This window comes from Crocodylus siamensis, chromosome 1 (assembly GCF_052110815.1).
Source record: "Crocodylus siamensis isolate JL-2025a chromosome 1, ASM5211081v1, whole genome shotgun sequence".
NCBI lineage: Eukaryota > Metazoa > Chordata > Crocodylia > Crocodylidae > Crocodylus > Crocodylus siamensis.
The window spans coordinates 339,859,204-339,876,656 of NC_143395.1; the positions used below are offsets into that span (position 1 = coordinate 339,859,204).

The window sequence follows — 17,453 nt, forward strand, 5'->3', positions numbered from 1 at the left end:
TGGCTCCAGCAGGATTGGTAGGGCATGCAGCTGGGTATGGAGCTGCTCTGGGGCTGGGATCTTGCAACAGTGACAGTGTGGTTTGGAGCCAGGGCAGAGCTGCAATCTGCTTCCTGTATGCTTTGGGCAGGGGTGTGCAGGCAGTGGATCACAGCTGTGCTCTGACTCTAGACTGCACTGTTACTGCTGCAAGATCCCAGCCCTGCAGTAGCTGCCCGACCAGCCCGGCATCCTGCCAACACTGCTAGGGCTAGTCTCCATGGAAACCATGGCCCTGCACTGTCACAGGGCAGCTGCTCCTAGGATCTCCGTGGAAATCGGCTGGAGTGGTGTGGGCAGGGGCTGCTGGGAAATAGTCCAGCTGCCTGCCGGGGCTGCCATTTTGTGTCATCCCCCCTGCTCTGTAGTGTCTACAGCAGGGGTAGACAACCCCCGGCCCGGGTGCCGGAGTGTGGAACTCGAAGGCATTTTGCTTGGCACATGTGTCTCTGGGTGGATGGTGGGTGGGAAGGGGCCAGGGCTACATAGCAACAGGAAGGATTGGGCCCCTCATGGCTCCCCCATCATCCACCCTGGCACACCAACACCTTACAAGTTGAAGTTGTGGCTGTTTTTGGCACTCTGCCCAAAAATGTTGCTGACCTCTGGTTTACAGCTTAACACTGTCAAAGACAAGAGACTGGGATACATGGATGATGAGCCTGATCCATTATGGTACTATTTACATTCTTATGGTATGTTCTGAGAGGCACTTTTTCCCTGACTTGTATTTATCCTGTTTATGCCTGAGTTGCCCTTCCTCCATTCACTATGTACTCCTACTATGGGCTACCATTTCTTAGTAACCCAGTATTTGTAGTGTCAAGTGGTCAACATATTATTCCATCTATAAATTGATTTCGCATACAGGAGTACACCTATCAATATATAGTTTTTTATGCTTCTTTATCATCTTCCTTGTGTTATGAATCAGAATTATTGTGAATGAATTCTTTTGAAGGCTTTCCTGAGGTCATGTCTGTACCTGTTTTTTTCTTTCTCCTCAGGCCAAGAAAGAAAATTTCTTGATACTGAAAACAAAGAAATTCATCAGTATTTTTCTTGAATAATAAGGCTCCTTCTAGCTAGTCCCAAATCCAAATTGGCAGATAAACTCCCATGATAGGGAACCTAGTTAGCAGTAATTGTTTTATTCTCTGACAAATGCTATAGGAAAGGGCACGGTGAGCTAATACATTAAATGTAAACATCTGAAGTGAATAAAGTCGTAAATCACATGTGCTTAGCAGTCTCTGCTTATTCCTTAGTTGTCACTGTGCTGTTAGTCTTCTGAGTACAATTCAGAATGACTGAGAGTTAGTTTGGTATGATTGGGGCAGTAAGAGAAAAGTTAGGGCCAAAAGAAATTGAGAATTTCTAGGTAATCCTGTTAAGTTGATCCTCTACTTGTTAGTTCTAAACAGTAACATATTAAAAACAAGAGACTTTAAGAAGCTTAAAGCAGGTTTTCTTATGTCAGTTCTTAAATTGTGCTTTCAGGCTGCCAACAAGTGATGGCAGTGCATCAAAAGGAAAACAACAAACCAGCGAACCTGTACATATTTTAAAGAGATCTTTTGCAAGAACAGTCTCAGTGGTGAGTATTGTCTGCAGTCCCCATTTCCTCTGTGTTCATCTCTGATCATAAAAATGTACAGAATTGCAGGGGAAAATAATTAGTAAGTTAATTATTTTTAGCTGTATGCTTTAAAGTCATGCACTTCATCCATAGGAAGATAGGGGCACATACCAAATAGTGTTTTTTCAATTCTGTGTGAAAGTGCAAATGCAAACTCAGTTACAAGTACAATTTGGGCTACCCATCTAACTGAACAGCATTGCAACAACTATGTAGTTTTGTAATATGCTTCTGTCTCTTCATGAGTAAGCTAGCTTTGAAAATTGTCTTAATTTTTTATGTTGAATTCCTTTTTACTGGTAGGACGGTTATTGGTTATACTTGCCAAATAAATACTAGCTATTCCTTGCAGTTGTGAGGCATTTGTACCATCTTATGTTATCATCCAAATACCATGATTCCTGATTAGTCATTTCTGAAATCAGGTTTTCTTTTGTATAAATTACATTACTTTGGATTTCCATAGTATATATCATTTGAGGATATCAAAACACTTAATTAAGCTTTGCATATCCTTAGAGGTGGGAGATATTAATAGGGACATTGAAATGTATCTGCCTCAGTAATATACTGTTCAAAAGCTCTGGTCTTCTCTAGCATCACAGCTCTGTAGTTTAAGACAGAATTAAGAATGCTGTATCTGATTGGAAATCTCAAGGAAACCTTAGTTAAAAGCATGCAGTTTTATGACTTGTAATCTGCTGTTTTCCAAAAAAAGACCATGGAATCTTTATTAAGTGCTGGTTAGTTTAGCTTTCATCTTGCATCTTTATTTTGTCTTGTAACAGCACCAAGCATATTGTTTGCATTTGTCAACTGATAATTTTCTGAAAGGTGCTGTTTCCAGAAGTACGGTTCCATATCTTAATTTTCTTCACCGGCTGTCTTTTTTTGTGCGTCCATTTCCATGTGGCTCTCAGTGCTTAGGAATTCTTCGGTGACCCATCTCCTGCTCAGGTTTCTTCTTAAAATGCATTTTCCATATGATCTGCAAGTTCTAGTTGTCATCTTTTATAACTCTTTCATCAATAACATGGTCTCCAAAGATCTGTGTATGATTCCAGATACCTGCATTATTAGACAAAGCAGTTACCTGATTTTTATTGCTGAACATCATGTCCTTTCTTTCTTATCCTGTCACTATTTGTCATCCGTTCTCATACCATGTTCTAGTTTTGTTTGGAAGCTACTTGCACTGGGAGCATCCTTCTGCATTTCTGTGGAGGACTGGCACTATACAGCTTTTTATATGTAATATTGAGCCACCATCACCATTTTTCCTGTAGCTCTTAGATGTTCCTTGAAGATGTCTGACCAACTTGACTAAGGTTAGCGTGGGAGCTATGACATTATGACAGTACTAGGCATGTGTAAACATAGACTTTTTCACAATATGGCAAGGATGCACTCTGGGAAAAATTGCTGTCGTCCATAGTACTTAATTCAACAAGGAAAAACAGTTTCTGAAAATGTGTTTAATTCATTAGAGCAGAGCTATTCAATAGGTGGCTGATGGGCCTCATGTAGCCTCTGTCTGGGCACTGCTTACCCATCACACTTACACTACAACTGCTGAAGTCTCTAGGCTTCCATTTCCTTCTCCAGCTCGTCCTTCCTGTCCCTGTCTTGGGGGTAGGGTGGCTGAGAGAGCTCAGCCAGGTTTAAGGGAAATTTAGAGGAATGTGGGGACCACATGGGGTGCCAGTGCTACATGACGGGGCTGGCCATGTGGTACAGTGCAGCATGGGGTCACTTATGCAATGCAGTGTGGCAAAATGAGACCCGTGCAACTTGGTGCAGCCAGCATGATATATCCAGGGGGCCACAACCCCTAACCACTCAACATGGACAGCCCTGCACTAGAGCTACCAGCTGTGTGGTGATCAGCTAATCAGTAATTCCTTTAGTTTTCTTTCCACTAATAGAATCCAATAATGAATGTTACAGGCTATTGATGGGGTGTTTGTAGTAGTGGAATAACTCCTGCATTCCAGTATTTTCTTTTTTTGCTCTCAAATTAGAAGTACTCTAATATGGTTAGTGAGGTTTACTCTAAAAAATCTGTTGGCATCTACCACAATCTGTAGCATAAGAGATTTATGTCATTTGTCTTTTGTATCCGTTTCATCCTGAAATAGGAATGCTTTGAGTCTTTGTTGAGCATTCTTCACTGGAGCTGGACAACTTTAGTGCTAGGAGTAGAAGAGCTTCGGGGGTTGAAAGGATTCCAATATACTGCTACTCTTCTTGATTTAGAGAGATTACGTTTTGTGGGCACTTGTTGTTTGAGGCTTCTGCGGGTCTACACCTGTGAAATATATCCCATTTCAGGTAATGTTTTGGTTCTAATACATGCGATTGATATTTGATAAGTTGACGTAGGCTACATTTCAGTGCATGTTGTAGAGAGGCAGCTGCACGCATTAGGATTGGGCATTTGACTGGTCAAAGTTTGGTCAATTGACCAGTCAAATAAATACCGGTCAAAGATTGTACCCAAAAAAAGCCAATATGTCCAAATAATACACAGAAAAAGCACAAATCTTCCATTAAGAAATGTGTAAAAAATATATATATATATTTCTGTCAGGAAAACTAAAAAAAGTGCAATTTTTTGTAAAATTGCTACAATCTTTGGCCCGTCAAAAATGATGCAGTCAGTTGACTGGTCAGTTGACAATGACTGGTGAATTTGACTAGCTTGCCAACCCTAGCATGCACAAATGGAACTGCTTTTATTGAAGCAATAATAAGAGATTAATGCATTCAGAAATGAGACACTTTTGCACTATTAATTGTGGCTAATTGAGCGTGCAGCTGTATATTTTTATGATGCAACTCCTAATTATGTTGAAATGTATCTGCATGCTTAAGTACACAGCCATATTCCCAGACCTACCCTCTGGGGTCTTTTATCCCAATTGGTACATAGTACTTTCTTTGCTAGTATGAATCATCCATTTGGACTTGAAAGTCAGTATTATTTGTTCTTATCATGCCTGCTCCTTAGTGCTGTCTTTTAAAAATTCAGTATGTATTAGTGGTTTTCTTTATTAGGAAAAGAAATTCAAGTTCTTACTGCTTGTATATGTTTTAATGAGGTGTAATTTTGATTTGTCCTGTATTCGCTGTGTTGCTATATAAAATATGGAAAACATTGTTTCATTTTTGTGCCTAACTTTCAGTTGTTTTACTTCTATCTGGAATGGCATTTTAATAAGCAAGATACAGAAATATTTTGTTAGATGTAAACTAATGCTTTTATCATCATCTTTTTTAGCTACTGCTAAAGCGGTTGTCGAGGAAACTAGCAAACTAGCAGACTGCATTGGGAAAACTAGAACTCTTCTGAGAAAAATTTTATCGGAAGGAGTTGATCACTGTATGGTGAAGTTGGACAATGACCCCCAAGGATATCTGAGTCAGCCCCTGAGTCTCCTAGAAGCTGTTCTTCAGGAATGTCATAACACTTTCACTGCCTGCTTTCATTCTTTCTATCCAACACCAGCTCTGCAGTGGGCATGCCTTTGTGACTTGCTGAATTGTTTAGATCAGGTATGCTAAAAGTACTCTACAGTGCCGTGTTTTGCCTGCAGGAGAGGCAAAAATATTGTTAGATATTCCATTTTAACTTGTAACCAAGCCCACAGACTGACCCAGCATTGCTTATCTGGCCAATGGGACTGAAAGGCTGGGCACTAATACATAAGATGCATGCATGTGTGTCTGTGGGCACACATGTACACACACATGTATGCACAGCTTTTTGGGTGTAAAAGTGAAGCAACCTGCCAGTTTTAATCCAAAAAAACTGTGCGCCCTAGGCATCAAAAGTTTGGGAAATACCAGTTTAGCATCATATAACTCTTTGTTCATGGCACATTGATTTCAGTTACTACTATTTATTGTATCAACAGCTCTGCAAATCAGACTCATGGCTCTGAAGTCAGACATTCACAAATGCAGAACATGGAATCAGTGACCATCTGTGAAATTTTTGGTTTAAGGGACTTGTCTAGCATCACAAAATACTTTTTTGGAAGAGGAGTGAAAATACATTCGCTTCTCTTGTATAGCATTTATCTGCCTTCACCTGACATCCAGCCTTGCTACATGAACATTTGTTATACACCATCAAGCTTCTGTAACTATTAGAATGAGTTTCCACAGAAAAATACTCCTTTAATACATGGCACTGATTTACCAACAGTATCTCCATATTGTGCACTGAATGAGTCGTATGTCTTCTGGAAAAACAGCATACGGAAATAAATGCATTTTATTTACATAGAGGAGGCCTGAATCTTCAGGTTCAATAGTCCACCTTTGGTTGGTTGAGTTTAAATAATGAATTTATATCGTGATTTAAACTTGTAAGCAGGAAACCTTAATGATAAATTATTGATTTTAATCCTTTTCCATGTTTACTCTTTTGTGGAAAAACTCATTTTTATTGGTATAACCATTTGCAACAAATAGAGCTTTAATCTCATACTGTTGCTTGCTAACCAGAGGATACAATATACATGCTTATTTCAGCTGTTACACAGTTTGACATAGCTTGAATAAATAAACATCTATGATGCAGTCACAAAAGAGACTGCAATGTAATGTAAAGTAGCTAACTTGACAACCAGAAGCAAGTGATGGTCGTACAGAGTTTGGTGTGGGTTGGTTTAATCTGCTGGGACGTAAGTAGCTAAAATAAGTTTGTGCAAACTAATTGAATTTGAATGCCTGGACTACTACTAATACTACTCATTTAAAATATATGTGTGTGTGTGTGTGTTTTTAGGACATCCAGGAAGCAAACTTCAAAACATCAAGTAGCCGGCTTCTTGCAGCTGTTATGTCTGCCCTTTGTCACACTTCTGTAAAGTTAACCTCCATCTTTCCTATCGCTTATGATGGAGAGGTGTTGCTACGATCCATGGTCAAACAAGTCAGCACTGAGAATGACTCTGCACTGGTTCATCGTTTCCCACTGTTGGTAGCACATATGGAAAAACTTAGTCAGGTTAGTTTATGTTCTGAAATATTTATTTAATGTTACATAGTAGTCAAAATAGTAAAAAAATTTACACTCCCCTTATTTATTTAGTTACACAATTGATATGCTACCTTTTTCAACAACGGCTCAGAGTGGTTTACAGCAAGGGCAGAAGAACAATTTAAAAGGGCAACTAAAATGGGCAACTAAAATAAATACTATAAAGCAGAGGCTCACTGAACAACATCTCAGCATAGTTTTTGGTTGCTAAATGCCTGCCTAAACAGAAAGGTCTTGCTGTGCTGAAAGACATCCAGGCTTGAACATCAGGCTTTTTTGAGCCTCCAAAGGAAGGGAGTTCCAGATCTGAGGAGCAGTGGCAGAAAATGACCTCCATATGTGCTCAGCAAGCAAACTTGGCATACTGATGGTATTTGCAGGAAGTTGCTCCTACCCAACTTTAGCGATTTATGATACAGCATAGGAGAGAAGATGGTCCCTTAGGTATGTAGGTCCCAGGCCATTTAAGGCTTTATATGTGAAAACTAGCACCTTGAATTACACCTAAAAGGCTAAGCCAGTACAAATGTTGGATCAGCAGGACACAATTTGCCCTGTCAACCTCAAGGTAAAGAGCATTGGCCAAGGCCACAAGCTCAGTCTCTGCGCTGTATCCAGGATGAAAGCAAGACTGACAAGGGTTCAGGAAACCAGTGGTATCCAGATGTGCCTGGAGCTGTCAGATGACCACACATTCAATGACCTCCAAAACTGGGAGGTTTAGAGACAGGGTGATAACTGGTTGGGCAGTCAGTCAGTATCAAATGAAGGCTTCTTGAGCAGGGGCCAGACAATTGTAGACTTGAGAGTCCAGTACCCTGCCCTTTCCCAGGGAGGTGTTTACAGCTCCTGCAAGCAGTTCCCCATTCTACTCTGGCTGGCTTTTACAAGCACGGATGGACACAGGGTCAGTTCACAGCTGGTCACCCTCATCCCTCCAAGTATATCTCCATCAGTGGATGATAGCTATTTAAAACAATCCACATAAATCCACAGGCAAAGACCTGGGCACCCTCGGCCCCAAACTCTGACTCTGCTGGATATGAGTGATTTTTGTTTGCAAAGTAGTGGCAAACTTGTCACAGTAACCTTAGTTTCTGGGCAGAGGTCAGCCATTCACCAGGCCATTCACCACCCAAAACAGTTCTGCTGGAAGACACTTTGTAGATACAATGGCAATGGAATGCTTCTTTGCTGCTGCCACTCCTACGCAGTAGTCCTTTAAGAAAGTTCTTTAAGAAAATTAGTCCATTGCAGCATGAGTTGAGCCACCTGCATTCCAGCCATGTATTGTCCCACTTGAGCTGTTCAGTTCTCCTACATGCCAAAGGGAATTGTGCCACCACAGTGGCAAGAGTCCCTGTGACTGTGATCAAGATAACCAGACCATTGACAGAATAGCCATCAAAGGCATGGGAATGTCTCCCTGAGAGTTCTGGAATTTTACAGGTATCTTGACTCTTCAGCGGTAAACCAGTCTAGTTAGTTCATCACCCTTACAGGGGTGGTGGAGGTCAGAGATCCTGTTGGAGGTAGTGGTCTGACCATGACATGTTTTTTGACAACATACCTGAAAATTGGAGCCTCTGTATCCGAGCAGATACAAGCCATTAGATCCAGTGTGTGCTCTGCATCATGTACCCTGTGTCCCTAGGTATTTTTGGGTATTGCAAAAATTGTATTGCTTTCTTAAGAAAATGGTATGCGAGCCAAAATTCAGAATCAAAGCTAACCTCACCTTTGTAATTCACAAAATGTCACAGCATGCCAAAAGTACAGTTATCAAAAAAGATAGGTGAATGTGTGTGAAATTGTGCTTACCTCATGTAAAACATATGTGTAGATTTTGCTTTGCAAAGTTCTGGCTCTGATTTGGATCTGATACAACATTCTGATTTTAAATTAAGGATCCCCCCTTTCCCTCCATTCCTCTAGCCAAACCACTGATGTTGCCATTTTTGCAGGTAGACAAGTTCTACCATTACAAGTTGACTTTATATAAGGCAAGACTTTATATAAAGACAATGTGTTTCTCTTTTTTTTTTTTTTCCCCATATTGCAGAGTGAAGAAAATATTTCAGGAATGACAAGTTTTCGGGAAGTGCTGGAGAAAATGCTGGTTATTGTTGTGTTTCCAGTTAGAAACAGTCTTAGACGAGAAAATGAACTCTTCTCTTCTCATTTAGTTTCTAATACCTGTGGATTACTTGCTAGTATTGTCAGTGAACTTACAGCTTCTGCACTGGGATCTGAGGTAATGTTTTTGTAAAACTGTTTAATAATGTTTTAAGTGAATGTATTATGAAATTTTTGGGTGTATGTATTGTTTTAGTTTCTAATTTTAGTTTCTAACCTTACACGATTTTTTATTGGTTCCAACTGCTGTTCCCAAAAATATGTAAGAAATCTTTTTCAAACCACTAATACTTTTACAATTGTGTAATCAGTCTGTTATGGAAATGCAGTTAGTTAGCTGCTTGAAATGGTTGAAGAATACTTCGAGAATTCCCCCCACCCCCCAAATCTGGGAATCGTAAAGTTTTTGTGTCTCTGTGTTTGTACCTTTATGCATTTGTACCTTTATGCATCTTCCACTCTCTTAATTTAAAGTAGCCATTGCACTTGAAACAGATTCATTAGCCAGCGCTATCCACTGAGATGATGCTTGTACTGTGAGTGTCTTTAGACTTATGAAGAAGTTAAAGGACAGACACCCCAGCTATTTGTACCTATTTTCTTCCCCCCACTTCTTCTATTCACTTCCCTCAGTCTGATGGCACATGCTTTAGGATAGGGATTCTGAGCCGTAGGTGCACTTGAATCCTCAGGGATACATGTATAAGAACATTTTATCACAAATAATTTCATTTCATTTACTTCAAATAAAGAAATATTTCAAGTTGAATTTACCATTAAATATGATTCTTCATAAGGATTTTGAATTAATAAGGATTTTAAAGCATTTCTTATTTTACTTTGTTTTAAATATTCAGGTATTTAGACAACTTATCTGAAAATACATTGATTTACAGTATCGTTTATTTGTCTGAATCCATGACGACTGAATTTAAGATGAATCTCCAATTATTAAGTCCTAAATATAGAAAATTTGAAATTTATTATAGTTTTTCATGTCTAGAACCTAATTTTTGGAAGGTCATTTTAACCCCAACCCCAGAGCCTTCACAGCTCACTCCTGCCCCTGTGGTGCCTATACTTCCTGCCACCCCCATCTGCTTGGCCCCTTGTACCACTTATATGCCTCCTGCTCCCTCCCCACTTCTTCCCCTCTCTGTCTTTTACCTTCCCGTTGCTGTTGGAGCACCTGCTGCTTCTGTCTCCATTCCAGCCACATAGTAGCTGTTGTGGCATCAGTAGCTTTGGCCTAGACTCAGAGCCAGGGCCAGACCTCTTGCCACCTCTCTGTGGATGGACTGATTCCCCTATGCTGATTGGGAAGGAAAATGTTGTCATATATTAAAGCAGATGTGGTAATTGAATCTCATTTGTATAGTAAGAAGACACCTTTTAGTGGCATCTTCAGTGTTCTGTAATGGCTGATTCTTAAATTTACTATGCTCAAAATATTCACTCAAGATGATTTGTTTTTATCATAAAATAAAATACATTCTAACTGATGCTTATATATGCTTATTTGCTTATTTAACTGATGCCTATATGCTTATTTAATTTTTCACAGGTTGATGGACTTAACTCTCTCCATTCTGTCAAATCCAGTCCAAATCGATTCACTAAAACAAGTCAGGGAAGAAGTTGGAATACTGGTAATGGATCCCCTGATGCAATCTGTTTCTCTGTGGACAAACCTGGTGCAGTAGTGGTTGGATTTTCTGTTTATGGAGGAGGTGGAATTCATGAGTATGAAATGGAGGTGTTAGTTGATGATGTAAGTACTGCTCTTGAAAAACAAGCAAACAAATAATCTTAAACTTTTAAAGCTTTATAAGCATTTGTGTACAATCCAGGCTATCAGTACAATAATAGTGCATCAGAACTTCATTTTGTGAGCACTTTATCTTAATGTATTCAGTAATAGGTTTAGTCAGTAATGGGAAGGGAGAATGTGATAAGCAAGGAACAACTTCCTGACATTGGAAAATAACTGATCTATAAACTGAGAGGGCTAAAGAGGTGAAAGCTCCTTCTCAGTCAGGAGAGGAAAGTTTGGCAATTTTACTTGTTTTACAGATGGATTTCTTGTTCTTAAAGACACATGGTATGTCTTTTACTTGTCATGCTAGTGTCATAGCATTGTCTGTAGTATGCACAAAAATGCAACTTCTTAAAATAAGTGGACAAGTTTCAGGAGAGTTTAAATTCTAGAGATATTAAAATGGTTTACATTTCTTCAAATCAGAGTGATCACACTGGCGATTCAACTCATTCTCATAGATGGACATCATTAGAGTTAGTTAAAGGAACTTATACCACAGATGATTCCCCCAGTGACATAGCTGAAATCAGACTTGACAAAGTTGTGCCTCTGAAGGTAAGAAAAGTGATGTATTTTCCCTGTTAAATGCCATGGAATTTTTAAGTAAGAATTGAACAAGTAAGAATTACATGGGTGCATGCTGAAAATCTTGTTTGTAGTTTTGTTTACTGTATGCGTTTGAAAAATGCTTAATATTTGTATTTTGTTGAGAAGTAAAACTAATAAAACACATCTAAAACATTTTTCATTTTATTAGTTCGGCAGTAAATGTCAAGTGCAAATTGTTGTAGGGAAAAGAAACAAAACATCTCTTTTACATTTTAAGATTATCTAGTGTAATGTAATCTGTATATGAATTAAAATGTTCTTGAATAAACAACATTTTTTCACAATCTCTCATTTGTACTTGATCCCATACCTTTTCAATTTAATTTCATTTTAGCATTCAAGTTTAGGTTGAAAGGTAAATGTACCATATTTACCTGCATCCAAGACACCCCTGAATTTAAGACAGCCTCCTATAATTAAATTCTATGCGTGGGTAGTTTATAAATTTGTTAGTTTTCCATGTATAGAATCTAATTATTGGAGGGTCATTTTAAATTGTTGTCCCCTGTCCCTGCCCCCCCACTGCTGTAGGAGCAGGAAGTGAGGGGGAACAGATGGTATGGGGAGGTCAAGCAGCTTGTCCCCTCCTACTTATTCCCATACATGCATGCACCATTTGCTTCCTGGCTGTTTGCAGTCTTCCCCTCCCCCACTTCACAGCCTCTGCTTTCCACCTGCCACCTTTCCTCTGCCCTCTTGCTTGTTGCTCCAGCACCATCAGGCTCATTCCTGCTGCAACCTGAGGCCCAGAGCACAGCCCTAGGCAGGCCCTGCAGCAGCTATGCGAGCGCCTGTGCTGCTGGGGCAGGGCTGAGGCTGTGTCCTGTACCCCAGGCTAGAGCAGTGACGAAGCCTGTCAGAGCAAGGGGAAGAGGCAGGGAAGGAGAGGGATGGGCAAGGAACAGAGACTTCAGGAGGAGGTAGCAGGCTGCAGAGGTGGTACACAGGGCAGGCAGCCTGCCCCCCCCCCCGCACACAAACACACCCCACCCCTCCTCAATTCCAAGATGAGGGTCTTTTTTCCCTATGTTAAATGAGGGGCACTTTGTCTTAGAATTCAGTAAATATGGTACTTCAGGCTTGTACTCTTCTGTATTCTAAATACATCTTTATTTAATATAATTGAATTATATTTTCAATTTGAATCCTCCAAACTTTTGTGAAGTATGTTTCTATATCTCTTACAAAGTTCTCTTGTTTCAAAGGAAAATGTGAAATATGCAGTCCGCCTTAGAAACTATGGGAGCCGTACTGCTAATGGAGATGGAGGAATGACTACGGTCCAGTGTCCAGATGGTGTGACATTTACATTCAGCACATGTAGTTTGAGCAGCAATGGCACAAACCAAACACGTGGACAGATTCCACAGATTCTTTATTACAGGTTTGCATACTTCCATAAATTATTTTTTTTTAAATGAATAATAATAATAATACCACATCTGTATGTGAGAAGTATCAGAAAGAAGTGTAGATTGTGTATAGAGAATAGTAGCTTCTGTCAGAACTATATTTTGCTTTCTTCTGACTCTGTGTTTTTTTTATTGAAGATGACTAACTTTCACGGTAACAGGCTCTCCCTCTTCTCCAGGGCATATGATTTGTCCCTCTGTCTCTCTCACTGTCATCTCAGATTTGCTGTCCATGATATGACAACCATAGTGGAAAATTGGTTCTCATATCTTGTCCATTGACTTACAACTTATTGTTTTTTTTTGGTTTTTTTTTTTTTTAAGTTTGACTTTAAAATCCTGTATTCCTTGGATATAATACCTTTTTGAGAGCAGGGAATCATTTCTAGTTGGGAGCTATGTACTGAGAGCTTCCTCAATTTCTGGAAGAATTGCGTTGTATAACATAATGAAATTGTCATCTTTAGTAAGGGTGCTCAACCTCTGGCCCGCAGTGCTGTGTCCTCTGGTGGCACCACTCCTCTGCTTTCAAATCCTTGGACACATAGGGAGCCCCAGGTCCTGCACACTAGATCCAGTGCTCGATCCCAGCGAGGAATAGGAGGTGGCAGCACTGGGCCCCAGGGACCCAATCTCAACATGCAAGAGATGGTGCCAGGCCTCTAGGACCCAATCTTGGGCTCACAGGAACCAATCCTGGCATGCATGGGGCAGGAGAGGGTGGTGCTGGGTCTGCAGGACCCAATCCTGGAATGCAGGAAGTGGGAGAGGAGGGTGGTGGTGAGCCCCTAATTCCCAACCCAACCTGCAGACTGGCCTTGTACCGCTTATGTGGCCCATAGGGGCAAAAGGTTGAGCACCACTGGTTTATAGACTCTTAATCTCACTCTAAACCAATATAGGAGTATACAGAAGAGGTTGGCCTTACAGAAAGAGAATGAAAGATCTTGTATTTAAGTCAATTGAATGCCACCCAAGAGATGATTCTGCCACATCCTTTCCATATGATACTTTAAAAGTTCATTAAAGTAACATTTCGCGGGTATCCAGTAACTGTTTCTCATTTTCTGGGTGTCCAGCTTGACAGGGTTTAAAAAACAACAGCACCTGGGTATAGGAGCTTCTCTCCTTACCTCTACAATAAAGAGATGCTGTGCACCAGAATCTTCAGTCATTCATGATAGTCACTGTAGCTGTAGCTTGCACAAGTAAATTGAACAATTAACAGTTGATCAAAAATAGTGTGCTCTTGAAGGCTAAGATGGCAATTAGACATCAAGACCAGATCTTGTTTTTCTGGGGTTTGGAGGTGCTCATGTATGAAGAAGTTGCAGTGCTAATTTATTATAATGTCTTTTTGAAAGTATTTACTACATTGGAAGATTGTAAGAGGTAACTGCACCTATGTTCTTAAATGTTGCTAATGGATCTTAAGAAGTAAAAAAGAATTAAAGAACTAAAAGAATCAAGAACCTAAAGAAAATTTAAAAAATATTATTTCATTACCAAATTGTTTACAGTTTAAAATAATAGATAACCAAGTAAGACAACAGGCATAAGCCAGCAATTTTTTTTTCAGAAAAATGCTGTGCCCCATATCTAATAAGAATTTTAATCTTGTCAGCAGAATACTGGATTGAGAAGAAATAGTTGATAATCATTTGGTTTTTTAAAAAAAGCCTACTCACAAAACCTATTCAAGAAACTAAATCAAGCATGAGATCAAGAGAAAGCAGCTAAGGGATACACAACATGAGATAGTTAACATGACAGAAGTAGTATATTTGCAGAAGGTGGTGAACATGACAAGATTTATAAAACTCAAAGATAGTTAAAACTGAAGAACTGGACAAAATTAAGCAGATGGGCAGATGAAATGTGGCAACATCAGATGAAATGTGGCATAAGTTGACAACAGAAGAGACACATTGATGGATTTAAAATTAATCATACCACCTAGAAAAAAGACCTAGCTATCACTGTAGATAGCCCATTGAAAACAAATGTCTGTATTGGTGAAGAAACTCAGATGTCAAGATCATTACCTCTGTCACAAAGGATAAAAGAGAAAATGAGGGTTGGGGTTCAAAAATCTTTTTAGAACTACTGTATATACCCAAATTCAAGACAACTTTCAATTTAAGATGATTCCCAATAATTTGATTATTTTAATGGGAAATCCTAAAAGTTTGTCATAATTTTCCTTGTATTGAATCTAATTTATTGTAGGGTCATCGTAAATTCATTCTGTACCCTCCTGCAGCTGGCAAGCAGTGGTAGGGTGGCAGGTGATGGAGGAGTCAAGTGGCCTCTGACCTTATCCTTCCCATCACTTCATTCCTTGCTCCCTGCCTCCTCCTTTCCTGAACTGCCTGCATGCTCTGGCACCAGCCACTTGCCAACCTTGCCTAGCCCCTGCTGCCACTTACTCCTCTGTTCCATCACTGACTCTGGCTCTTCTCCAACCTTGGGCACAGAGCATATAGTTGCACCAGCCCCTGCCTGGGCATGTAGCTGGGGTTGTGGTGGTGGCAGTTCCAGCCACAGCCCCAGAGCCACTGCTGCATAGTCAGGGGAAGGACAGAGGGAACTGCAGCTCCAGCCCCAGGTTGGGGTTAGAACTGGAGCTGCATTAGCCTCCTCCCTCCACCCCATACTTGAATTTAAGATGAGAAGCTACACACAAACATACCCTCATCTTGGATTTGAGTAAATACTGTAGTATTCCCACACTGTGACTTTTTATTGGATATAGCTACATACTGACAGTTCTTGTAGCTACTTTTGTTTTTACCTGGTTATCTGGCTGCTTGCAGACTGATTCTTTGCTTACTGCTCCCTGCCCAATCTGTTACTGTTTCCCTGTTCCCTGTCCAGTCTGCCACATGCAGAGGTTGCCCAAGCCTCAGGTTCGCTGCTTCTGATAGAAGCCCTGGACAGAAGTAATATTTGTAGCACTGTAAATGATCTTGCAGTGCCACAGAAGTTGAGCTAACAGGCATACACCCCCCCTCTAGCATTAGATAAATCTGGTAGGACAAAAGAACAATTTTTCTGAAGCGCTGTTTTTTTTTCTTTCTCAGAGGTAAGTAATTTCAAAAATACCAAGTGAAGTTGGTTTGTACATTGCTATTGACACAGTCCTATGATGAACTGGATGGGTGGTTTTTCTACAGTAATACTTATATTTCTATAATATATAGGTTTGAAAAAAGATTCTAATCATAGGAATATACTGCTTCAGCTTCAGTACATCTTTCATTTCAAATCAAAATTTCCGAAAAGTGTTTTCCCAGAAATTTCACCTGTGATCTGTCATTACGTGGGTTGACTTTAGTTCTTATTTCTTGGTTTCTAAGTCACTCTATTGCACAATAATCAAATATATGGACTCATGTTTTAAAACTATTTTAATATTATGAATTCATGCCAATTTATTCTTCTATTCAGGAGCGAGTATGATGGAGATCTACAGTCGCAGCTTTTAAGCAAAGCTAATGAAGAAGATAAAAACTGTAGCAGAGCTCTTTCTGTTGTGAGTGCTGTGGTACGCTCTGCCAAAGACCTGTTGCACAGAGCTCTCGCTGTAGATGGTAAGACTTCTAGTAATAAAAAGTTATTTTTATTCTGTGGCAACGTGAATCAGTGGTATTGAAATCCACTATATAAATACCTACATCCAGGAAAAGTACACACACCAACTGCAGAAGCTTCCTCAGCCTGGCGAAGGGCATTTATTCCTTAAAGCTTGCTAAGAAGAATTTTTCCAACTATTTGAGTTGGTCTAATAAAATATATCAGATTTACCCAAAGAACCTTGTCTGCCTATGTTCTTAGACCAACATGGCCACAACCTACACCCCAGTACACCTGGAAGAAACCTCTGGGGTAACTGAATGCAGATTCTGCTATTCTAGGTAACCTCATACATAGGGGTCTACTGGGACTCAAGGAGGTGGCTGGCCAATTGAATGGACAGATCCTGAGGCCAGCTGCCATTTTTGCAGGATGAGCATGGTAGGACTTCCCCATGTTCCTGGTGACCCCACCCCTTGGTGCTGATTGATTGCAAGGGCTGTCATATGCCTCTACCCCTCGCCACTAATTGGTTGGGAGGTCTGTTGGTCATGCAGTCAATTGGTGAAGTGGGGTGGGGCCACACGAGAGCGAGCCCTCTCAACTAATCAGTAGTGAGGGGCAGAGGTTGCAGCCATGTTGCCAGCAGCCTTTCATGCTGACAGCCCCCCTTCCCCACAGGCAGGCTGCATGGCTGGGTCACAGCAGCCATGAGAACTGTTGGCTCCCTCCAGGGAGCCAGCATATTATTTTTCAGTAAGGTTTTTTTTGCAGCAAGCCCACCACTTTTCCCAGATCCCACCCAATTCAGCGTTTTCTGCAAAAACCATGAAATTATGATTTCAGTAGATCGCTACTGATACAACCCTGTGTTAAATTTATCAAGCTCCATTTCAGAATTACTAGATAAGCTTTCCCCCACTATATTACTCTCATGGCATTGATTATCAAAAACATTTTAGATAATGTGTTTGAATATTTTCATAATACATCCTCATGTTGATATATTAAAATTTGGCCATAAAATGTTATTAGCATGGTGTTTCCTTATTAGTTCATAATGATTAATTAACTTTAAAAAATTACTTTCTGTAAGTAGGTTTTGAATTAATTATATTATTTGTATTTAAACCATTTTCATTCCTTTACAAAACCAGTTTGAAAGTAGCTATC

At 40.0% G+C, this 17,453-nt stretch overlaps 1 protein-coding gene across 18 annotated transcripts in view; it reads left to right on the forward strand.

Annotated features, from left to right (window-relative positions):
- MYCBP2 (MYC binding protein 2) overlaps positions 1-17,453 on the forward strand; it is a 298,411-nt gene that overhangs the window by 148,654 nt on the left and 132,304 nt on the right. For all 18 annotated transcript variants that reach the window (XM_090023921.1, XM_090023940.1, XM_090023966.1 and 15 more), the window contains 9 exons: positions 1,540-1,636; positions 3,817-4,009; positions 4,959-5,233; positions 6,474-6,695; positions 8,791-8,982; positions 10,429-10,635; positions 11,107-11,238; positions 12,498-12,676; positions 16,155-16,297. In XM_090023921.1, the coding sequence (XP_089880047.1) occupies positions 1,540-1,636; positions 3,817-4,009; positions 4,959-5,233; positions 6,474-6,695; positions 8,791-8,982; positions 10,429-10,635; positions 11,107-11,238; positions 12,498-12,676; positions 16,155-16,297 (1,640 nt within the window). The remainder of the gene's footprint in view (positions 1-1,539; positions 1,637-3,816; positions 4,010-4,958; positions 5,234-6,473; positions 6,696-8,790; positions 8,983-10,428; positions 10,636-11,106; positions 11,239-12,497; positions 12,677-16,154; positions 16,298-17,453) is intronic.